Source organism: Pogona vitticeps, chromosome 4, assembly GCF_051106095.1.
Source record: "Pogona vitticeps strain Pit_001003342236 chromosome 4, PviZW2.1, whole genome shotgun sequence".
Taxonomy (NCBI): Eukaryota; Metazoa; Chordata; class Lepidosauria; order Squamata; family Agamidae; genus Pogona; species Pogona vitticeps.
In genome coordinates this window covers 124,374,185-124,399,150 of record NC_135786.1, presented here as the reverse complement: position 1 = coordinate 124,399,150, position 24,966 = coordinate 124,374,185, and the positions used below count along the sequence as shown (strand labels likewise).

The following is a 24,966-nucleotide window of genomic DNA, read 5'->3' as shown; positions in this document are numbered from 1 at the left end:
AGAAGACACAGTATTCCAGGATAGAGCTCACCAGAACAGAGCAGAATATGCTGGAGTTATTTCATCCTCATATGCTGCCTCTTGCAGGTTTGGCTGAAATGGATCTTTCTGGTCTGGGGTGACTGTCAAACAATCCAGCAGTAATTAATTGTTTCTTCCCCGCCCCTGATTTCAAAGAGAACCATGCCTCTCTGCTTAAATCTCTTTTCCCCTCTCTGACAGGAGTTAGTGTAGTCAGTTATGTAGTCTGCATGCAGTTAGTGTGCAGTGAGAATGTAGTCTTCAGGAGTCTGCTGGAAGCAGGCTATGAGTTTCTTAAGGCCTGTTGCTGCAAATCAGTAAGCAGTCATTTTCGTACAGTCTCCTGTTCTGATCTGTTCAAAACTGTGAGTAAATGAAACCTTTGATTCTTTCTCCTACCAATGTGTCCAAGAGTTATTGAGACTGTAAATGCGAGCTGAGATTTTGAAGACACTTAAAACTAATTCCGCTCTGTATGTCCCTGCAATTCTGCTGTGCAGAGTTTTTTCAAACAAAACATCCACAACTGTATAACAGAATAGTACTATTACTTCCATATTACATACAGTGGTGCCTCGCTTAATGGTTACCTCGTTAAACGACAAATCTGCTTTACAATAAGGTTTTTGCAATCGCAATAGCGATTGCAAAACGATGTTTAGATAGGGAAAATTCGCTTGACGATGATCGGTTCCCTGCTTCGGGAACTGATTTTTCGCTAGATGATGATTCTAAAACAACTGATCAGCGGCTCTAAAATGGCCGCCCGCTGTGCAAAATGGCTCCCCGCTGTGCTTTAGGATGGATCCCTCACTTTACAGGCACCGGAAAACGGCCGCCTTATGGATGATCTTTGCAAAACGAGCAGGTATTTAGCCCATTCGAATGCATTGAACGGTTTTCAATGCATTTCAATGGGTTTTTTTAATTTGCTTGACGATGATTTCGCTTAACAGCAGTTTCAATGGAACAGACTATCATCGTCAAGTAAGGCACCACTGTAGTACTATTATTCGGTTGGTGCAGCCCAGCATTGCATTACCTTTTTTTTTGTTTTTTTGTTTTGTTTTGTTTTTTGGCCACTGCATTACATTGTTGACTCATGTTTAGGTTGTGGTCTATTTAAAATCCCCATATCCTTTTCACATGCACTGTTGCCAATCTAATTATTACCTATTCTATGTTTGTGCATCTGATTTTTCCTGCTTAAATGCAAAATTCTACATTTTTCTATGTTGAAACTCATTTTGGAGGTGGAAGAACAGCAAGACAAAGCAAAGGAGGAGAATGCTATGGAGAGAACAAACATAATGGAAGAAGTACCATGGAAAAGTCAGAGTTAGGAGCAAAAGAAAGAGAAGACAGTCTTCACTGGTGAAAACTACAAAGCCACTTTCAGATTGTTAAAGAACAATCTGACAGATAGCATGCAGAGGAAGACATCCAGGAGACCATGGGAAGGATATGAGGGTCTGAAGCTCAGTCAAGCACAGTCACTGAACCCACACCCTACTTAAAGAAGATGAGAAGACTAGCCGTAGTAGAAGACTCCCTATTGTGTGAGATTGAAACTGAAATATGCTGGGAAGATCTAGGAATCCATCAGGTATGATGTCTCCCTGGAGGATGGAGGATGGGTGTGACAGAAGGATTGCTGGTACTCATAAAACCCACAGATGCATTTCACTTTCTTCTTATCCACATGGGAACAAATGACACAGCCAGGAGGAACTATGAAGAAATCACATCAGACTTTGAAGCTCTGAAAAGGAAACTCAAGGACTTTTGGGCCCAGTTGGTCTTCTTCTCCATCTTTTCAGTACTCAGAAAAGGAGCAGAAAGAGAAAGGAAAATAGTCTTGGTGAATGATTGGCTACAAAGGCAGTGCCAATGTGAGGGTTTTGGATTTCGGGACTACAGGCTAGGCTTCCTAGAAGGTGGACTGCTGGCAAGTGATGGGCTGTACCTCACAAGGACTGGGAAGAATGTGTTTGGCCAAGGTGTGAAGAAATTCATGAGGAGATCTTTAATCACAAGGGGGAGGGAGATACAATCTGAGAGAGAAAGATAGAGTCATGTGAGAAAGAAATGATACCCTCTTTGAATTATATGGTTTAAATCAGGACATAATAAAAATATTCTGGTCCTTAATAGGTCTAAAAATTAGATAAACACAACCTCCAATGAACAACACCACATGACATATTACACTATGTCATGATTTATTTTACAAGAATAAAGACAAATCACATGACTGCAGATGAAGGCTTGTGCACAATAAGACAAAAAGAACAAGCAGCTCTAATGGGGCCCATTAATAGTCTTCATAAAAATAAAATCAGCCCACAGAATGCACAACCTCCAGTGTCCCTATATAAATGCCAGGAGTCTGGGAAACAAACAACAAAAACTGGACATCTTAGTTCAGGAGAGTAAATACGCTTTGAAACAAACACCTTAAACTTGGTAGGATGACTCTCAAGACTGGAACACAGTAGTTGAGGGATACCAATTTTTCAAAAAGAACAAAATGAACCAAGAGAGACAGGTGAGGTAGCAGCATATGTAACTATATTCTACTTGATTTCTTGATTTCAACAGAAACTTTGCTCTAGAAGCAAGTATATCGGTGGCTAAAAGGAACTGAGAGAGTTGGGCTTCTTTGCACTGATACATGTGCAAAGAAGCCCAGAAGGGGGATGTGATTAACATTTCTGTTTCTAAACTTTAGAACCTTCCAAGCTTCACATATGCACCTTGGATAACCTATATGTGTGATTCAAGGAGACCATGAAGCATGTTCTAGTTGAGTTCTTGATTTAAATAGACACAAAAGCAGAGTGTCGCCACATGTATACACTGGATTTTAGGAAAGCACATTTTAATAAACTCAGAATAATAGTAGGTAATGTCCCATGGCAGAAAACCCTAACATGAAATGTTCAACATGGGTGGGAGTTTTCCAAAAAGGAAATTCTAAAGGCATAACTACAAGCAATTTCAAGAAGAAAAATGGTGGAAGACAGCAGAAAAGACCAATGTAGCATCATAAAAACATCAGAGAGGGGCCTGCTTTCCTTCCTACACTTTTATGAAGATTATTATTGAGCCACATTAGAGCTGCTTGTTCTGTCCCTCTTACTGTAGATAAGCTTTTTTCTCACCTTTGAGTTTGTGTCTCCCTCCTCCTTCCAAAACTTATTCTCCCTGAAATGAAGACAACTCATGCAATTCTGTTAATCTATTTTATTAGCAATAAATGTACAATGAAAAGCATAACACACCTGTGACAACAGCCAGATAATATACATAAATTTAAATAAATAAAATACATAAAATATTGTGAATAATTTATTACATTTTATGTTGACATTACTTATGTGCTTTTAGTACAGTGATTCCCAATCACAGGTCTCTAGAAGTTCTTGGATTAAAACTCCCAGATGCCTTCACCAGTAGCTGTGCTGGTTAGGATTTCTAGAAATTGTAGTCCAAGTACATCTAGGGACCCAAAGTTAGGAACCATTGTTTTAAGTACATACTTTAAATAAATCCCACATCACTGTGGTGTGTGCATGTGCATTAAAGTAAATATTAATATCCTGATCCAAAACAAAAGGATAAATTATCTCAGTGGAACTTCCCTATCCACCCATCAGGATTGTAATTAGGGATTTGGAAACTTGGCAGGCTAGTCCTAATGATGTCTACTAAGAAGTAAATTATATTAATGTTAAAATTATATGAATGTCTATGTTTGCAGCCATGATCTTTCTAAAAATCACCTATCTGCATGCTTCTGAAATTATACCCCAAATGTATAAATATATGCCCAATCTAATAAATTGAAAAACTTGCAAGACACTCATATTTGCTTTTGGATAGCTGTATGTTCATCATCATTGTAGGCCATTATTTTTATTATATTGCCCTCTACTCTAAATGCAGTTAAGGACTCCTTAAATGCCACCACTCTTTTTATTCTGAACAACAGGATATAATTCTTGAACTATTTTAAGAAACCCGTTATTTTCAAAAAATATGCTACATTAGCAATGGCACTTAAAAACTTATCTTAAACATAAGAGAAATCAGACCATTCAAAGATTAAGATTATTTATCTACATCATGAATGGAAAATTCAGAATAGAGGCCTAAGCAGATATCTTTGACTGCATCTTATTTCTATCAAAGATTTTGAGGAGGTGGCTGTTTCTCAGGTCCTTTTCAATTAGCTTGAATGAGAATAAGTCAGCTTAAACCCATGTTTTCATGGAGTGAAAATGTAAGTCATGGACTTTTCATTTGACTGATGTAAACATAATATTGTACTTAAAACATTCTTCCAATAAAGAAAATGCAATTAGTATTCGTTGATTATTTTTAGAACATCAAGGTGATTCTCTCCACATTTATCTATAACAGCAAACATTTTTAGTTTCTGACTCACACAAAACTGCACTGAGAGGAAAATGTCTAAGAAATAAATATCCATGATATTACTGTACAAAATCCCATAGGGATGAAACATTTCCAGAATAGGAGTCCTGCAGGTATTTTAGAACTGCAGCTTCCCTGATTCTCCTCTATTGACTAGGCTACTTAAGAGTTGGTGCTAACTGCAGTCCAACAACACCTGGAAGGTATAGTCACATGCCTTTCTTTAGGAAACAACATTACTGACAATCAAGGGGGGATTTTTCACAAAGAAAATTCTACCAGCATGAAGAATGCTCAATATAACATAACATATAACACAGTGATTTCAAATAGGCTGGGTTTTTCATGAATTTTACAAGCTTATTATTGGAGAAATTCAACAGTTCTTTTCATCCTACATTTATTTCCAGTGTATAAGAAAATGCCTAGAAAATGACACCAGAAGAATTGACATTGACATCAGGAAGAGATTAACTGTTTATCCAAAGAGGTTTTGGTAAACGGGATTCATAATCATGAAAATTGCATTTTGAAACCATTCTTTGAGGCTCAAACAAAAAGTCCCTTCTCAAAAGGGATTGCCATAGAACTAAAATCCAACCAGAATATAAAGCAAAAAATAGTACTTTTCCATGCTCATTTTAAAAATTTGGATATTTGTATGGCTGCATACTAACAAAAACTTTAAAAGGCAGAATTTAAAAAAAACCTGAAGTTCATGCAGTCTAATAGGGGAGTAGGTTCTGGTGGACCATGCTTAAGAGGACACTGGATGTAGTTCAAAGACTCTCCTGCGTTGGCTGGCTGGTCTATCTTATATCTCTCCACTGGAATAGAAGACAAGTGGATGATCAGGACTGGTGTTGTGTAACAGTCATCAATATACCTTTTCTTTAGTGTTGGAGTTTTGGCAACCTCATATGTCAAGAAGGGATATTTCTGGACTGGAGTGACTCAATTACTCCAGCAGTAACCTGGAGTAAGCTCTTCCCTGCCTCTAACTTCAAAGAGAGGTATGATTCTTTGCGTAAGTGTCTTTTTTTATTTCTTTTAATCTGCTTGCAGTTAGCATACTGTGCAGTGAAAGAATGAAGTTTAGAGGAGTCTGCTGGAAGCAGGCTGTGAGTCTGCTGAGACAATATCTTAGAGTTATTGAAACTGTAAGTACCAGTTGATGAGATAAAAAGGAGTGGTCTACTCTGGGGAGACTTGAAACTAATTCTGCTCCTTACGTCCCCCTGTGCAGCTAAAGGTTTTTGAACCCCAAATTCAAAACTCTGCAACATTTAGTGGTAGAATAATAGGTGTCTTTCAGAGGCAGCAGGTTCTGTTGTTGAGGATGCTGTGCAATCACATGGTTGCTGGGTACTTTTAGAGAGATGACCAACTTCACTTGTCAAACGTAACTGTTGTGCTCAGCCTGTTCTTACTGGCAAAACATAACCACTTCTGGTAACTGGGTCACTCTTTCCCCTCTTTCCCCTGCTATTCCAGGTATTAGTGAAGAAAGCTTGAAGACCTATGGGGGAAAAAAACACAATATTTGCAATTAGAAAATAGGCATACAGAAGGAAATTTGCAAACTCCTTTCAAGAACTTCTGAGTGTTGCATAATTTTTACCTTTTCAGCCAGCATCTTGTAGCAATGGCATAAATCACAGCAATCAATCGCTAATAATTAACAGCTCATACACAGTAAGGAATAAAAGCAGCAAGTTGTTAACTAGTGGCATTCACTGGGGCAGTTTACATCATTACATAAATAGCTAATAAGATTCAGGCAACAGTTTTCCACAGCTATTTTTTGACCTGCACATGGGTCTGCATAGCTAGTCTTCCTCACTATGTAGATTTGCCACATTTTCAGATTGTGTTTAGGAAAAACAGCAAGCCACAGGGATCATGTAAATACAAAAATCCTGTACATCAGAAGAATAAATGCTAGTATGCATATGCATACATTTATATGTTAAGTCATAGGGTCACGAAGAGTTGGACACAACTTAACAACTAAAGAACAACATATGCCACAGAAACCTTTTTCTAAAGACCACGGTGTACAGAAAGGAAAGAAGGGCCTTGATGCTTGGGATCCTGCAAAAGCTGTCCTTTTAAGTTGGCTGATTTCAGAACTCTCTGACTATAAATGAGCCAATGGCTTAACATATAAATGTATGCAGATGTCTTATGCTGAGTTGGGCTTTTGACCTATCTTTGGCCAGAAGAACCTTGTGGCACAGTGGTTAAACCGCTGTACTGCAGCCAAAACTTCACTCATGACCTGGGGTTCAATCCCAGGTAGCCAGCTCAAGGTTGACTCAGCCTTCTATCCTTTCGAGGTCAGTAAAATGAGTACCCAGCTCGCGGGGGGGGGGGATGTGTAGCCTGCATAATTAACTTGTAAATTGCCCAGAGAGTGCTTGAAGCACTATGGGGCAGTATATAAGCAGCAGATTTTGCTTTTTTTTAAATTCACTTTGGCTACCAGTGGTATCCATGTTCATAGTTAGGATCTTTCTCGGTCCTATGACCAGCCATTCCTCAAATTGAATCACTTGACACCTTGCACAATTACAGCATATATTCCATGACTGTACCACTGCTTTCAACAATGATCCAGCATTACACATATTTTCAAAAACAGAGAGAGAGATTGTGATTTTCCTATAACTTACTTGTTTAAATCAGGTGAGGATAATTTTGATTAAAGAGGCTGTGGTAACTGCTGTAAAACACAAGCAAAATAAACATTTTAAGTCATGGTACTATAAAACAATACTGTGCAAGGGGAAATGTTTTAAATTTTCCATATGAATTTTTGCAATGCAACGTACCTGGCAGGTGTAAATTTCTTTGCTAAAAAGAAGAAGAAATAATTAGTACTTAGAGAGGAGCATAGGAGTCCCATTGAATTCTCTTCCCTTTGAACTCATTTCTAAGTAATGCCTAGGAATGGCTTCCACATAATCTTCCTTGCATAATATTTCCTTAGCTGCTATTAATATGAAAGCATCTGATCTGTCCTCTTATAGTCAATAAAGCATCATGTGTGTTGATGATACAACAAATATTTAAAACAAAAGTAAACATTGCACTGATAAATGTCACCAGTCTTATAGGCCTGGGAAGCATAAGAATGTGATCACATTGGGGAGAGTGTCAGAACGCAGAACATTCTCACAATCCATTAAATATCCAGGTTTTTAAAAAATAAATAACATCACTAGGCCTAGGGATGCTCATCATTATTGAGATTGCAGAATGCATGAAGAAGTAATATTATCCTTTTATCTTCTACTCAAGGCTTGGCTCTAATTGAGAAAAATCTCTTCTATAAAGCTGCCATTTGCACTTGGGATGAGGGCAGGAAACTCCCACACGTGCTACTGACAGATTTCTTCCGAATCTAAATGCTGTAACAACTTCAGGGGAAGAACCTTCCATGGGACCACATCAAAATAAGAATGGATCAAACTCCCCTTCACATTTGCAATCCCAGTAATGATCAGCCTTCTTCTTCCCTATTATGAATAGCTTGGTTATTTTTATATGTTATTTGTACTTCTGAGTCAAATTTAGAGTTAGTTTATTGCTGAATTGGCAACCAGCCTTTTCAACATAATTTTGAGTCAATCTGTTTTGATCTCTATTCCTAAAAAATTAGACATAGTTATTCATCACTTCAGCAATCCAGCAGACATTAAAAAATAATTTTCATTTCTTCTGACCCTCCACAAATGATCAGGGGAAGTGTTCAGTTTCTGATATCCTGAAGCAGCTCATAAATCACTTCAGAATACCACAAACTGACACCTGAAGGAGCTGCAAGGCTCTAATTTAGTCTAGTTTAGAGATTACACTCACTGAGAATGGACTAAACTGGATTCCTGCAACCTGTACCAAAACAGTAAAAGCTGCTGACAGGGGGTCAAAAAAGGCGTGGGTTGGAACAAATTGGTGCACTCCAGTGACATTCACATGTGGACACTGGGAAAAAAAAAGCAGACTAACCAGTGCACCAAACAGCAGGTCAAATGCCATGTGGATTTCCTCCAACTCTGCTTAATGGTAGGGCTGTCCCTTCAACCACAGATGTGGAAAACATCTCACCTTTTCTTCGAAGATGCTTTGTTAGCCAAATAAGGAATGATCCTACTGATAGAAAAGCGGTTGCAGTGGCTGCTGTTCCAATTGTCAAATACTGCACAAAAGCCTGAGGAGCTGAAGTTCAAAAAATGACAGAATTATATCAGTAAGAATGCAGCCTTTCCAGAACCCATTTCTCCTTGCCATGCCCCCATTTTTCTAGTCAAAAAACAGAAATGTTGGCAGGCCTCAGATCAGTACATCCAATGCTCCAGTTTAAGTGCAGGCTATTGGTCTCTTTATTTCCTACTATTCATTTAAGTGTTTCCGCTAACCAAGCATATAAAGAAAATAACATTGGAAGAGGCACACTATGAGGGGATGGGCATGGACCCCAGGTCAGCATGGTCCCCAGCGCACAGGTAGCTGGCAACTGGGAGGAGGCTGAGTTGCCTGAGCATCAACCTGGCTGGAGGGAGTCCCTGCAACTACAGGAGAGGCAGTGTCCTGAGGAGAGACAGCTGGAGGAGGCAGGGTTGAGGGGGATAAAAGAGCTGAACTGGGAAGGCAAGGAGGCTCTGCCCATCTTGGAAGAAGAGGACACACGGAAGGATGCCAGAAACGGTCTACGCTCACCAGGTTTATGGAATTGTGACAGGAACCAGGCACTGGAGACTCCAGCCACGTGCCTGGACAAGGTTACATTGTCCTGGATGCTGCCACAGCTCTAGAGAGGCCAGTGAGGGAAGGGACCAGGAGAGACAACAAGCTGCAGAGACCGAGTTCTTGTCCTCATGGATACAAGGCTTCTCTAAACAGGGTGTATTCTTGCTGTAAGCCTCTCTCCTCTGTCTTGCTTTCCAGAACCTGCACTCTGGGAGAATTCCAGTGAAACTAATGGCCCACCCCTCCCCAACTGACACGTAATTTAGAAACTGTAATTCAACACTATGGGGGGGGGGGTTGAAATGTAGAGGGAAGTGCTGCTGTAAATCTAATAAAAACAGATATGAGTCAAGAAGCTGAGCTGGAGCCATTGGAGCCATTAACAGGGAGCCCTGCTGGCAAGGAGGTTGTTGGGGCATTCACACATACACAAGATCTGTGTTGATGAGACAGTGAAAATGCTGGTTTCAGCCCACCTTCCCTATTCTCGATACAACACAGTGGCCTATTCCACACCGCCAGTGCTACAATAGGGAGATCAGTGAGATGAATGAATGTGGATACCTTCACAGGTGGGAAGGCCTGCTGTCCAGGTTCCTGAAGCTAAACATTGAAGTAAGTGGGAACCATTCAATTTCCATCCCTCTGCACAGCTGACTTCACAGACTGTTTTATAGCCAAAATGTCTATCTGGATACGAACAATTCAAGAAGCCGTTCTTGGGAGGATCCAGTATTTCACATAGTGTTGCTGAAATAGAGATATTAACCCAAGTGCATTAAACTATGTCCCCTGCTAAAGCTGATATTAAGCAATGAATGATGCGTCAGCTTCAAGCTGAGTGCATTTTAGGGTGGGGCTATTGGTCCCTCAGTTATTCTTTTGCAGAGTATATAGGAGCTCAAATGTTTCCAAAAGAGGGCCCCGGCTTAAGGCTAATCATTCATTCTCTTCCCCCGTCAATCCCTCTCTCACACACAAAGCAAAGGTGTTAAGAAATAAAGATATACCTGATGTACAAAACAAAATATGTTTCAATCTTTATATAAAAGACTGAATAATAATGGGCTGGAATAACAAACAATAAAAACAAATTAAAGACATTTCATGCAAAAGGAGATATTCATGCAGCCTCTCTAGGCCCAGTTCTGTCTTTTCACAAACCTATCAAATCCCAGCTCTCTTTCTCTCTCTCTTATCCTTCCTACCTATCTTATTCTGTTACACTGTAATCCTCATAGCTCTCATCTAAAACAGTACATATCCTTATCTTTATTGTGTGTCTATCTATTCATTTCACCCTATCTGTCTAACATAATGATCTCACGTCTATTTCATGTCCAATAAAAACTGATATGAATGAAGAAGCTAAGCGGGAGCCCATCGAGTCATTAACAGGGAACCCTGGCTCGGCTGGTGAGGGGGCTGGTGGGGCATACACAAACACTCTGCAGTGATAGGTAGTGATATGTCCCCAGTCCTAATGAACACTCTCCGTCACTTATCCAGCACTTGCCAGTCAGTCAACCCTTTCTTTCCATCATGCAAACAGCTAACTTGAGTGTTAGTGTATGCATGTTGTGTATAAAATCCACAAATAAGACCACACAGGAGGGGACTGAAATCATCACTGTGGCATTATAGTAGTGGAACCCCACAAATAAAAAGACATCTCCTTGATCACCACCTCCCAGCTCAAAAGGGAGAGGTACCCTGAGACCGACCTCAAGTGAAGTTCCTAGGACGTGGAAGAAGGAGATCCAACAAGCACCTGAGGCCTAAGCTATATAGAGTTCCAAAGGGAAGCATGAGTTCTGTGAATTGTACTCAGAAAGGGATTAGAAGTCCCTGAATATTTCAGAATAGGTGGATTTCTACAGCATGTAGTAAACTGCATGTGTATATTCTGTGCTGTCAAGTTGAAACTGACATAGAAACCCTAAGAGGGCTCTCAAGGTAGGTGAGATATTTAAGGAGTGGTTTTACTAGTTCCACTCCCCCAGTCATTCAATTGCCAAGTGGAGATTCAAACCCTGTTTTCCAGAGTCCGTCACTCTATCCACTATACCACACTGTGAATCACGTAGTAAATTATTTTATATGTAACCCCACACATGTGGCCAAATATGTTTTTAGAAGCATGCTCTTTCAACTAGTAAAATATACCTTTTTGTCATAACTAGACATGGGAATAAATTGAAAATGAATTGTGATATTCATGAGAATAATGGATTCATGGAACATTTGTCCCTTTGTATTCATCAATTCCAGAGACCCTGACAAATATGAAGGGACAAATATTTAGCCATTTTAATTGTCCCCCATAGCCAGAGAGGGAAGACTGTCTTCCTTTTCTGCCTATGGCTTTTGCTTATGGGCCCACTAAACAGCTGATCAGTGGTCCCTTGGGAAGAGATGGAAGCACTAGGCTAGGCTAGCTCCTTACCCCCACAACTGAACCCCCCTCCCCACAGCCTGTCCTCAACCCCTTCCCACTGCCCCTGTTGCCACCTCACCTTGGCTGTCTGCACCACTGCTGCCATCTTTGCAAAGATGGTGGCAGCCCAGGTGGCCAAGGCAAGGAGGTGATGGGGGCAGTGGGAAGGGGGGGAAGGGCTCAGCTGTGGAGGTGGGGGACTAGGCTAGCTTAGCGCTTCCCTCTCTGTCTATGGGCCTGCTGATCAGCTGGCCCATTGGCAAAGAAGGAAGGCCATCGCCAGAAAGGGAAAGTAGAGCCCTAAAGAGAGCCACAGCCTTTGCAAAGGGTGGCCAGGTTTCCCTTAAAGCCAGCTCCAATGCCATAAGGCAAGCTGCTGCCACCATCTTGGCAAAGGGCAGCCCAGTTTCCCTTAAGGCATAGGAGCCAGCCCTAAGGGAAACCACAGCTGCCATCTTTGCAAAGATGGCAGCAGCGGCAGCAATGGAGGCTACGGTGGCGCAGGCGTCAGCAGTCGTGGCAAGGAGGCAATGGAGGCAGTGGGAAGGTGGGGGCTTAGGGCTCTGTGCTCAGCTTTTTTTTTCTGGATAGCCACAGGCTGCCTAAAAAAACCCAAACAACCCGATTTGTGGTTCATTGGTTCACATGGGGAATTCATGGTTCACGAACCAAAAGGAATTGCCATTTTGGTGGTTCATCTCCATCACTAGTCATAACACATTGTTTTCTGTATCTATGTATTTTGCATTTGGCATAATTTGTTTTGCACTTGTTTAGAGATATGTTCCTCTAATTGTTGAGACATGCATGTCTGATAAAATTTCATTGTAACAGCAAACGTGGGTTAGCTGTAGGCAGTTTGCAAACCTCCCAAAGTCCAGTTTGCTCCTTACAAACCCTCCAGAAAGTTTTATCACCCCTCTTCGTGTTTGTGTGAACTAACCAGTTAGAATACAAATTACTGAAAAGCAGATGAAATTTTACCTTCACAGACAGGAGTTGGTTCTGACCACTGGCCTGTTGATAAGCACTGAATCTTGGATGATCCTCTTAAAGTGTAGCCTTCCATACAAGTAAACTCACAGACAGAATTATAGGTTGCATCTGCATGAAGGTGGGAGCAGTTCACAAACCCCCTTTCAGGATGAGCTACTGCTTCACATTTCATTGCTGGAATAGAGATGGTATAATTAATTTGATTGTGACAGGCAAAACTGTAAATAAGAAAAATGAATGTGGTATGGCAAGGCAGAGATAATGGCAAGCAAGCGCCAGGACTCATTCTGCCTCGCATGCATCTAATTTCAATAGGAGGTTTCAGTCTTCCCTTCACAAACAGGAAACGGTTCTGACCATTTGCCGGTTGATAAGCATTGAATTTGAGACGATCCTGTTAAGGAGTAGCCCTCCATACAAGTAAATTCACAGACAGAATTATATATGGGATCCATATCAAGGTAGGAGCAGTTCACAAAGCCATTTTCAGGGCGATACACTGCTTCACATTTCACTGCTGAAAGAGGAACATCCAATACCTATGGTTACTTTCTTGGTTACTGAGAAAATAACATAAATTCATTTGATGTAAAAAAAAACCCTGCCAATTTAAAACTAGGCCATCTGTCTTATATTGGCTTAAAGCTGGGAAACTGGAAGCAAATCTACTGACATAAAAGGTATACCCTGTGATTGGTAATGATTAGAGATGGGCACATATCAGAAAAATGGTGATTTGTTTTGATTCATGATTCATCAAGTTTGACAAATCACAAATTATGAATTTATGATTTTTTTCTGCTAAATTGATGAATTGAGTTGTCAATTCATTTTTTTTAATTTAACCACCTATAAAAAGCACACACTCAGCTCCTAGAGATACCATATTTACAGGGAAGCTTCCTCTGACTACAATCTCTCCAAGTTTGATGAAGTTTGAGTCCCAGACATTCCAGTTTTACACTCACAAAGTGGGTCCCTCCCTTTAGCCGCTGGCTTAGGGAAACCCAATCTTCCCCAAACCTGGAGGGATTATAGAGGGAAGTCAGTAAAAGCTTCTCCATGATTTTGGTGTTGGCCTAACTGCCCAAAAGGCACACATGAAGGCTGCTAGATTCTCTCTGCAACAGAATCCCTATGAAAATGTGAAATTAATTGCAGCAGTCTAGCTTCAAAATGAAAATGAGCATGCATGAGGTAACTTAGCCAGCAGTTATTGCCATGTGCTTTAATAAAGCAGGAACCCCAACTTTAGCGAATTAATGAAATATTGTTAATACCAGACAACCTAAGCAGCATTCATTCTATCATTATTCAGTGAAGCTGAATAAACTCTGCAAGTGTTTTTTATTTGAATTTGGCAGGAAATTTATGGAATTCCTAAGCAGAAATCAAAGTACAAAGAGCAAAAACGTCAATTTCCAGCAATTCATATCACCTAGGCCTTCAAATGTGGCACAGTTGTATCGCTCTTCAATTATTTTATGGCTGCTACATTTCAGTTCAGTTTGAGAAGTGTTATTTTTAATGAGCAATTACGTTGAGAACATTATAATAGCTTCCTTCCTTCTTTGAACAATTTATCCTTAACTAAAGGGGTACTACTGAGTTACTTCAGTTAAAAAAACCCACCTCATATGTACAGTCATGCCTCGCTTAGCGATGTTAATTCGTTCAGAAAAAATCGCTGCTAAGCGATAACATCGCTAAGCGAAATTAAAAAGCCCATAGAAACGCATTAAAACATGATTAATGTGTTCCTATGGGCTTAAAACTCACTGCTGAGCGAAGATCCTCCATAGCGCCACCATTTTCGGTGCCTCTAAAGCAAGGAATCCATGCCTGAAAACAGCAGGCGGCCATTTTGAAACCGCCAATCAGCTGTGCGAAAATGGGGGCTTTGCGATGATTGCTTCCATGTGATCATCGCAAAGCGAAATTCACCCATAGGGACCATCACAAAGCGATCGCTTTTGCGATCACAAAAACTCTGTCGCAAAGCGATTTCGTCGCTATACAGAACAATCGCTGTGCAAGGCACCACTGTACTCAAAGCCATTTGACAAAATGAAAGAATACCTTCACATTCTGGCTGATGTCCATTCCACCCTCCAGAAGCATCACACTGAAGTTCAGCAAACCCTTTCAGGACAAAGCCCTCTTTACAAGCAAACTTGCAGGAAGAATTCCAGGCAAAATTTCCAGCAGGGTGAGAACACTCCAAGTTCCCATGAGTTGGAGGCTTCAGTTCACTACACTTCACAACTGTAAATTATATATGAACATACATCAATTAAGTCTCTGAGTAGTCACATTTCGGTGCTTTATATGGTAAAATTACACATCAGTTTTAAAATGTAAAAAAGATAGCTACCAGTGAAAGAAACTTTTCAAAGGGTTAGGGCCTAGATAATAAGCAGCAATATTTCCACATTGTGCAATTCAATGAAAAATAAATTCTTATTTTTATAAACCACTAGTAAAATGCATGTTGAACAAGGGGAAGGGGGTTTGTGTGTTAACAGAGTAGTGCATCTAATTTCAGGGAGACGGAAAGAAAAGGAGCACATAATGTGTTAATGAGATAAAACTGTAAAGAAGCAAAATGATTCTCGTAGTACAAGCAAAACTAATGTCTAGCAAATGGTCAGATTAATTCTAGATTCTGCCCATCTCATGCCCCATGGAAGGTTTAAATCTTACTTTCACATATAGGAATTGGGCCTGACCAGTCTCCTTTTGATGAGCACTGAATTTGTGGTGATCCTCTCAAGGTATAGCCTTCCATACATCCAAAATCACAGGTTGATCTGTAAGTCAGTTCTGTGTCGGCATGGGAACAATTCACAAAGCCTCTTTCTGGCTGAGGTACCATCTCACATTTTGCCACTGAAAGAGATACAAACCATTCCTCCAGTTAATTCAGAGGGCCTGTCCAGACTGGCATATAGATTGATATATGGATCACTGTCGTTACAGTTTGGTTTGAACCAAATGATGGCATACACACAGGTTTCTGCTTAGATTGATCCATCCTGCCCCTCTAAGAGCTGTCATGCACCTTTCTGGCACAGTGGTAGGTCACATATTCTTTTTGGTAAAATTCAGCACAATCATAATTATCTCACTGTGTAGCCTGTGCAGCGTTATCTAAGGTGACAACCCTGAAACATAATGGGTGGGTTGTGGCATTTAAAAGGAGGATTGAGATACCCTCTCTTCTGTTTTCACCTCCTTTAAAACAAAACCTCCCTAACTGATGCAAAATAATTGTAATACTATGCTAGGCTGATACATTTCTCTTTCAATAGGCCACTTACTTATGTAACAACAACAACAAAAAGGAAAGCCATTGTGGCTGACTGGATGACAGCTGTAAGAAAAGGCAGGGAAAGGAGTTATGTCAGCTTCATGGGCTTTGCTACAAGGCAGCACAGCCCTGGCTGAGGGGAAATATGGGGGGAAAGCGGGTTTACTCCCTTCTGTATCCCCAACCTTCACCCCAACATTTTCCCGTTTCAACACTGCCACTGTGAGCTTGCCCTGCTGCTGCCACCCTCTGTTGCTATCTCCTTACTCATGATTAAACTGAGTAAATTTACTCATGAGTAAACTGGGTAAACTTTACTCACAAATAAAACAATGATTCAAAGATTTGTGTGGACTCACAAGAGGATAGGCATCACCAGTATATACAGAAGGATTGCTCAAGTGAGAAATAAAATACATTGCACTGAAAATAACCTTTTAAGTCTGAACCAGATTGCTCCAAATTCCCCTGTGTGGACAGACTCTCGGACACATTACAGATTCAAACAATGAGCTCTGTATGAGCCAGCAAGTCAATGACACAAAACCATTACCTTCACATTTCGGCTCCTGCTCATCCCACTCTCCAGATGCACCACACTGGAGCCTACTGGAACCCTTCAAAAGGAAACCCTCATTGCAAGAAAAGTTGCAAGATGAATTCCAGGCAAAATTCCCAGAAGGGTGGGAGCAGGAGATGGATCCATTAGTAATATTTTGCAGTATCCGACATTCCTCAACTAGAAACACAATGAAAGTGTATTAGATTTGTTTCATTACTTTAGTGAACAAGATGCGCAAGAGCTGGGCATGTGTACTTTTCATCTAACTGAGAGGAAGTGACAATGATAAAAGATAGCGTGATAGGCCAGTTATCCGGGTGGACCCAGTTAATGTTAACCTAACATTATAATCTTTCCAGCCTGGTAACTCTTAGCTTGCAAGTTGGCTCGTCAACAAAATGCAGTAGTGTGGAGCACTCCTGTTTCAGTCTCAGTCAGTCAAACATCCCTTTCCTTTGAACTCTTTGTTCTATCACACACAGAGCTTTTTGGGGTGGGTTCCCTGCGCCTCAACTGGCAGCAGTCAGTGACCACTAAACATGCTAACTCCTCATTGGAATTGTTTGTGGAAATGAGGTGTTCATTTTTAATTTTTTCCCCCTGATCTGTTTTTTAAAACTTCTGCAAATATTGATGTGTATAGTTGATGGGGTTTTAGCTACAAAGAAATTCACATGAGGTGAACGTTTGCTATTCATGAGGGGAAGATTTCATTTACATCTTAATTTAAGCCATACAGTATCATCATGGCTTGAAGAGGAGGCATGAAAGAATCTTCTCACCTGGCTAAACAGTTTTTGACACTACATAATTCGTAAAGCATAATTCGCCTCATGTACTTTGAATCTCTTCTAGCTTCAAAACAGTGGTACCAGAGGATCTGTGTTAGCCTTCACTGAGTTAAGACCTGCCTCATTCACCTACCTTTACACGCCGGAGTGGGTGCAGACCAATTTCCAGCATGGGTGCATGATACTGATTCCAGCCCAGTTAACTTGTAACCTTTCTTGCACTGAGTTCGGCAAGAGGAGTTATAGCTGAAGTCTTTCACTGGATGGCTGCACTCTAAGGTTCCATGTTCAGGTTCTTTCGGTCTATTACAAGTAACTACTACAGAGGAACATAAACAAAAAATGTTAGGTAAGTCATCTGTTTCAAGACACATTCACTGCAAAATTAAAACCACTCATATCAAGAAATTTGAATTGGTAATTCACATGTTCAAAAGAAGTAGGACACAAATCATACCATGTTCGCAGTCATGCCCATAGAATCCTCTATCACAGTGGCAGGTGTAATTATTTATAGTCTCTATACATTCACCATGGCCGCTGCAGGAATTGGGTTTACAGGAAACTGGAAGACAATTCAACAGATTATATGTAATTTCACAATATATTATTTGACATACTATAATCTGAGTGAATTATTGCAACAAACTAGTAAAGTAGGATGCTGCCTCAAAGAATGTAACAAACTGAAGCACATTGGACACACAACCTTATACAATAAATGTTGCAGCTTGAGTATAATGTTGAGGCTACACTTCTGCCCCCTCCCTACTTCAGCCTCTGCATTTGGAGGTGGTGTTTTCCCTCTTTCTTTCTATGATTACAGAGATCCAAGGGAAAGCATATACCATAGCACAATGCAATGGGATCAAATTTCTGAATTACATGTGACTTTTAATTTTACCATACTCAATTTAGCCCTATGCCATTCCTTATCATTATGGCATTACATGGTACCTATAAACATTAATATAGCTACTGTGTATTAATTTGTTTGGATTTAGACACCAACAACAGCTTTGTCTAGAGTGGAAATAATACTAATAATCTGTCACAGTATTCAAAAGGGCCTGTAGGCTCTAAAGTTTACAATCCTGAAAGCAATTCACATTAATTATTTCAGCAGTTATTACATTTCCTTAAAATATGGCATTATGAGGATGATGAGGATGGAGGGGGACTCCAGTTGTCCAGAATGTGACTATGATTGTTTAGGAACTTTGTCTCATTGTTTTTCAGAGACAAAGTGAACAAGTGAGTAGATGTATACATATAGGTGTCAATCGTCTGGTGTCTAGGAGTGTCTTTACACAGAATTAAATAGCTTTTACTAAATTCTAGGCATAACTGTAAACTTTGCTTTTAAAAATCACATTTCTAGATGTTTCGGTTGCATATATAGCACCCTACCTGAATAGCACAAAGCTGTTTTTCTTTTATTGCACGGTTCATCATTCCACTTTCCTGCATCATGATCTCGTCTTATATAGATTTCTACACAGTCTTCATTGGTTTTTTGGTTGTTCGGTTCACCTTTAGCCCAATTTTCAGTTTCTTCATTCAGTGCTTTATTTGTTCCAACCCATCTCCATTCACTGCCAAATTTCCTAATCCCAATCCAGTAATATTCTGCTTTGTAAGGAAATGCAGCATTCAAATATACAATTTCCTCTTTATTCTGAATGGCAACCAGATGAGTGTAGTGTGCTTTACACCATTTCTCTGCTTCTGAGTAAGGCATAGTTATGTCTGAAGAGTGGTATGTCCAGCAGGTGCTGCCATTAAATAGCAGGAATCCTACAAAGAAAAAAGGTCAAGACATTGTTGTATGTATTGGGGCTGGGAATAGACATGGACATGAATCCGGATCATCGGATCATGCTGGATCATTGTACTAGCACCACAGATGCTGTGCAGTCCCATCCCCCACTCCCCCAGCTGGCTTCCCCCCCCCCCGGTGCTCTCTCTGTTCCTCCTCCTCCTCTTCAGTTGTTTTCCTTGCCTCCTCCAGCAGCTGCTCACTCAAAAGTAGCATTGCAGCAATCCATACACTGCCTCCTTGTCTGAATGGGCAGTTGCTGGAAGAGGTGAAAAAGGGAAGTCCATGCTCCTGTCATGACTGGTGAAACAACTGTAGAGGAGGAGAAGCAAAGAGAGCACCAGCTGGTCAGTGGAAGAATCCAGCCCAGGGAGTAGACAGCACCTGCAGTCCCAGCATGGCAATCCAGCACAATCTGATGATCCAGATTCATGCCCATCTCTAACTGGAAACTCTCAGAAACAACATCTGTACTGGTAGAAGAAGGCAAGAAAGTTAGAGAATCAAGTTAAGACACAAGGAAGCAGCAGTACAGCCATTGACAGCCACGTCTTCCAGTGGCTGATTCAAGACAAGTCATGAACCAATGTAGCTTCTTCAGCCAGGAATTGGAGCTGAAGTTTCTTTCTGAAAAATAACCCACTTGTAAACAAGGATTTACTAATAATGAAACAAAAGGGCTGTGTAACAAGATAGATGGCTAGATAGCTCAGTGAGTTATGCATCTGGCTGAGGAACCAGACGTTGGGGGTTTGATCCCTCACTGTGCGATCAGCCACCTGCTTCTTTCTCCTGACTGTTTCCACCTGTGGGAGAAGGAATACAAGCAGGTCTGCAACAGGGGCAGGACTGCCACCGGCTGATGTGCCACTGAAGGGAGTAACACCAAAGGGAGGGTTGTCCCTTTGATGGAAACCATGTGACAGTGCCACAAAGATGAGAGCCAGACCCCCTGTTAAAACAGGCTTATTTTTCTTTCCCCTTTCTGATGATGATAGGAATGTGTGACCAAAAGAGGAAAGATAATAGGAACCACAGGGAACAGCCATCAGGACTATTGAAAATAGAGGGAGATAGAGAAAGGAAAGACAGATACATAAGCATGGTAAGGGCGGAAAATAGGATGTTGGTGGTCCTCTAAGCATCCTCAACCTCAAATAGCCTGGAAAGCCTTGATGGCAATTGCCCTGGATCCAGGTTTTCTGTATTAGGCAAGATGAGGATGATCTGAGTGTGGAGGGTTTCTCTAGAACCCTGTTTACATGGACAGCCTTACTTGGTGGTGTTCAGATTCACTGAAATACGTAGTCCGCACCCAGGCGGGGATCCTATTAAGATGACGCTCCGAGGATACTGATGGGAGCCAAATGGTTTCCTGACAGCTCTGGGAATTTCCTGTCCCCTTAGCATCAGACCTCAGTTATGAGATGGAGACTGCTCTGGCCACCTTGGTGCGTGACCTATGCTGGGAACTCGACAGTGGGAGTGTGTTTCAGTTGGTTCTCCTGGATCTCTCAGTGACTTTCAACCTCTTGGTATCCTGTCTCTATGGGATGCGACTTGGAAGCACAGTTTTACAGTGGCTCTGGTCCTTCTTGGAAGAGAGGACACAGAAGGTGGTGCTGAGGGACTGTTTGACACCCTATCTGCTGCCATGTGGGGTCTCTCGTGGTTCTATTTTGTCTCTTATGCTATTTAACATGTACATGAAACGGCCGGGAGGGTTTGTCAGGATGTGGGATTTGTTGTCAACAGTATGTGGATGACACCCAACTCTTTCCTTTCCATCTAAATTCAAAGAAGCTGTTTCTAGATCATTGTCTTGTGTCAGTAATGGACTGGACGAGGGTGAATAAACTGACTGTGACTCTCTCTATATATTTTTAATTGTTGTATACGGCCTTGTGTTTCCTTTTTGGAAGAAAAGCAGGATATAAACAAAGTAAAAGCATGAAGGTCATTACTCTATAAATATAGGTGATAAAATAACTGCATACTTCTTAAGCACTGGGCAACCTAGAGGCCTAAGGTTGTCTTCTGAGGTCACACCAGAAGATACACACAGACACACAGAGTTAATTTGCCCTCTGTTTTAAATGAAACTAAGATTTCTATCAGTTTGCTTTTTCAAAACACGTGAATACTTTAAAAGATTCCACAGAATAAAATTTCTGTTTCCAATAACTCAGCTATCTCATGTACAGAGAGAAACCAAATGCACCTTCTGTCTACATTTACAAGATTTCTCACTTTAAGACACTTACCAGAAGTGAGGATGGTAAGGAACCAAATGGCATTAAGCATGGCAGTAACTTTGTAAATACTGGCTTAATTGGGCTGTTTTTGGAATTCAGCTGGATAAAAACAAGAAATTAAAGTACATCATTTAAAACAGGTACAGTAAGTAGCATAAAAAAGAAAGAACTTTGTAACACCTTATACATTAATAAATTTTACTTGGCTTTTGTGAACTGCAGCCCTTCAAATACAAGTTAAGTAATGAATTTTTAATATAGAGATAGGTATACATTTTTATCATAATATAATTCTGTCCCTCTTTCAAGAATTAAAAGCAGCAAACTTTAAAATAAAAAACTGATAATAAGCATCAGTGTAATGTTCAAAACCAAACTATCAATGAAACCCCAAATTAATTCTAACACTGAAAGCCACCGCCCCCATCCCTTTTAATGAAAAATAATAATTGCGTGTCATAAAGTCAATTCTGACTTATGTAGAGTTTCCTAGACAGACAGTAATCAGAAGTGGTTGACCATCCCCTTCTTCTGGGGACACCCTGGGACTGTGCAACTTGCCCAAGGCCATACAAGCCGGCCATACTTGCAGGGGAATTGAACTCTCAGCCTCTTGCTCCACAGCCAGATACCTAAACCATTGTGCTATCCAGCCACTCTCATGCCTTTTAACCACTTCTCTAAATGTTTCTAACAGCACATCATTATTGGTTAAAAAAAGCTGTTGAGGGAAATTATGGATTCAAGATAACTATATTGGAATATGTTGGTAACACTTTAAATATAAATTAGGATGCTGTCTCCACAGAATGGGGATAAACTATATCTAGTATTCTGCGTTATTTAATGCATTACTTTTTTTCCAGGTACACACTAAAACATTGTACAGGCACACTAAAGAATATAAAGTGTGAACTGGACACACACACTTTCAAAGATGTGTAGCATAATCAGCATACATACATACATACATACATACATACATACATACATACATACATACATACATACATACATACATACATACATACATACATACATACATACATACATACATACATACATACATATTCAAGAACCCCAGGCTCTTTCTAGCTACCTGTTGCAATTATATTTGATGACAAACATAGCTGATGTGTGAAACAGCATGTTCCAAGATTCCCAACAGACTACAGTAGTTTTCAAATTAATTAATTTATAATTGATTACATGACTACTCTCACCTCCACGTTTCCTTATAGCATCTTAGTAAAAGTAAAAATTATACAAAAATGCTTTCAACACCTTTTTTGAAAATACTTACCAGCAATGTGAGTTGAACAGTAATTCCAACTGGATGGTAGTACAATTGCTTTGCAGACTTTGTTTTTTCTGTGAGGTATTTTAAATTCTGGCCTGAGACACAGGTTATGACATTCACTTGCTGATGGCTGTTGCAGCTCTGATCCCAGATTGTTTATATATATAGCAGTCTTGCCCCGGGAATTGCTTTGGAATTCCCATGATGTATCCGGCAGGATGTTACCAGAAATTGAGAATTTCCTTGTGGGCGGGAGAGGGGAACATCACATTTGTTTGCTGGTTTAGCTGTACTTGGGATTGCATTAATCTTTCTACACAAACAAAAATCATTTCTAATCTTTAAAAAGCACATCTTCAGCAACCAAAATATATCAATCCAAGGAGCTAAATATAGAAATAATTATTTTGTTACACATTCTTTCCCTGTCTTTGAAACTCAGACTTTCAAATGTATTTATCAATAGGTTAAAGAAGCAAGGAAAATGTTACATGTAGCTTGTCACTCTCAGACAGCTGGTATGTGCTGGGTTCTGTGTGGAGTTAGTTCTGCCCAAGGAAAGAGATAAACTTTCCTTCCTCAGTTGGGACATGAATATTGATATTTGGTCATTATTTTTATACAATACATTATTGAAGACAATTTAGAAAAAGGGAGAACCAGAAGATAAACTGTGGTAAATCTGAGGTAGCTTCATGAATTCTACTCAGAAACATTACTAGAGTCTTCTATTCAGGTTTGACCTTGCACACATTTGTGACTGTGTTTTTGCAGTTGCAGCCTCTCTGTGGACTGTCTCGGAAAGACTGCAATACTGTCTTCTTAAGACCTTGGAACACTTGGCCCCTGCTTACACTGCGCTTTCTACTCTAAGGCCACCCAGGGTCTTGAGAACATGAAGAAGCTATTTTATTGTACTACAGCTCTCAAGACTTCCCCAACCAGTTAACACCAACAAATTCATTTCTGTGTGTGAAATGAAGACTCTTTACTTGACTGCTTCTTAAGAGAATCAGGAGGTGAAGCCCCAGCTACAGACATGAGAACCTTACCATCGCCAGAATCTCTCTTTTCTTTTATGCTGATGCTGGCCAAGGGAGATGGGTGAGGAGGCTGTGATAATTTATTATAATATCATGCTTCCACCATGTTGTCATGTAATCAAAACAGATGGCACAGAGCAAGTCAAATATATAATGAGATCTGGCTTTGGAATACAAAGCTATGTGCCCAGATTCAGGATTTTCACCTTATTTTACCTATGTTGTTCTGACAGCATAAACACTGTCAAGGTGAGAAAATAGGGGTGCAGTCACATGTGCCAAAAGAATCCCAGTTATATCAATTCTGCTGTTATTTCAATAGTTACATAAATTTCCATTCACACGACACACAGGTAACATTCATTCATTTGGCCAGCTAGTTAGTTTTTTTCCACCTCACCTGCATGGTCTTTAAAAAACGATACAATCCCTGCATCGCCTCGATCCTTATCATTTTGGTGCATGTAAACATTACTATTGATCTATTTAGTTTGTGAATGGGTTCGGATTTTGGACACCATGGCCACTGTGCTTGTACCTTTAATTTTTTTTTAAAAAAATGTTTAGCAATAAATTGCTTACTTCTTCTTACAACAATTTACCAGTGTATCACTTAGCCAATGTCTTCCCTGTTGTAACTGTCACCCCTGCTTTTGTGTGGCATATAGTTAATTTTTTCCCTAGCTTTTCAACAATAGTTCAAGTCCGTTTTAATTCTATCCTACATTTATCTAGCGAAATACCCCACCAGATGGCACATTGACTAACAATTGGAAATGACAGGAGAACAGCAATATATCACTTACTGTTTTTTTAAAAGAAAATTTTAGGGCAGCAGGAACCCAGAAATGTGATGGAAAATGAATAGATTTATATGAGATGGCATGTGTGGCCTACAGAATTGGTGCAAATAGCAAGAAATGTACCGATTAAATTGACAACCATGTGAATAGGCTCAGCTCTGTGTGTGTGTGTGTGTGTGTGTGTGTGTGTGTTTATGTATGTATATGTATATATGTATATGTATATGTATATGTATAAGTACTGTATTTGCCGGCGTACAAGATGACTTTTTTGGCCCAAAACCATGCCTCCAAGTGGGGGGGTCATCTTGTACGCCGGGTGCACTTCATTTGGGCCAGGAAGGAGCTGCCACCGCCGCCGCTACCATTGAATGAGTGATGCGGGGCCGCGCCGGATGGAGAGGAAGGCAGGCAGGCGGTCCGGACAGAGGGAGGGA

At 40.4% G+C, this 24,966-nt stretch overlaps 1 protein-coding gene across 1 annotated transcript; it reads right to left on the bottom strand.

The window, feature by feature from the left end:
- Positions 1–1,204: 1,204 nt before the first annotated feature.
- Positions 1,205–24,651, bottom strand: SELE (selectin E). Its single transcript, XM_078393075.1, has 15 exons — positions 22,687–24,651; positions 21,393–21,482; positions 18,720–19,106; positions 17,767–17,874; positions 17,443–17,628; positions 16,510–16,695; positions 15,350–15,535; positions 14,726–14,911; positions 12,984–13,163; positions 12,635–12,820; positions 9,778–9,963; positions 8,572–8,682; positions 7,296–7,317; positions 7,137–7,186; positions 1,205–5,980 (listed from the first exon to the last, which is right to left on the bottom strand). The coding sequence occupies exons 2-14, from the start codon at positions 21,430–21,432 to the stop codon at positions 7,141–7,143; spliced, it is 2,010 nt and encodes a 669-aa protein (XP_078249201.1). The 5' UTR covers positions 21,433–21,482; positions 22,687–24,651; the 3' UTR covers positions 1,205–5,980; positions 7,137–7,140.
- Between the last annotated feature and the right edge of the window lie 315 nt (positions 24,652–24,966).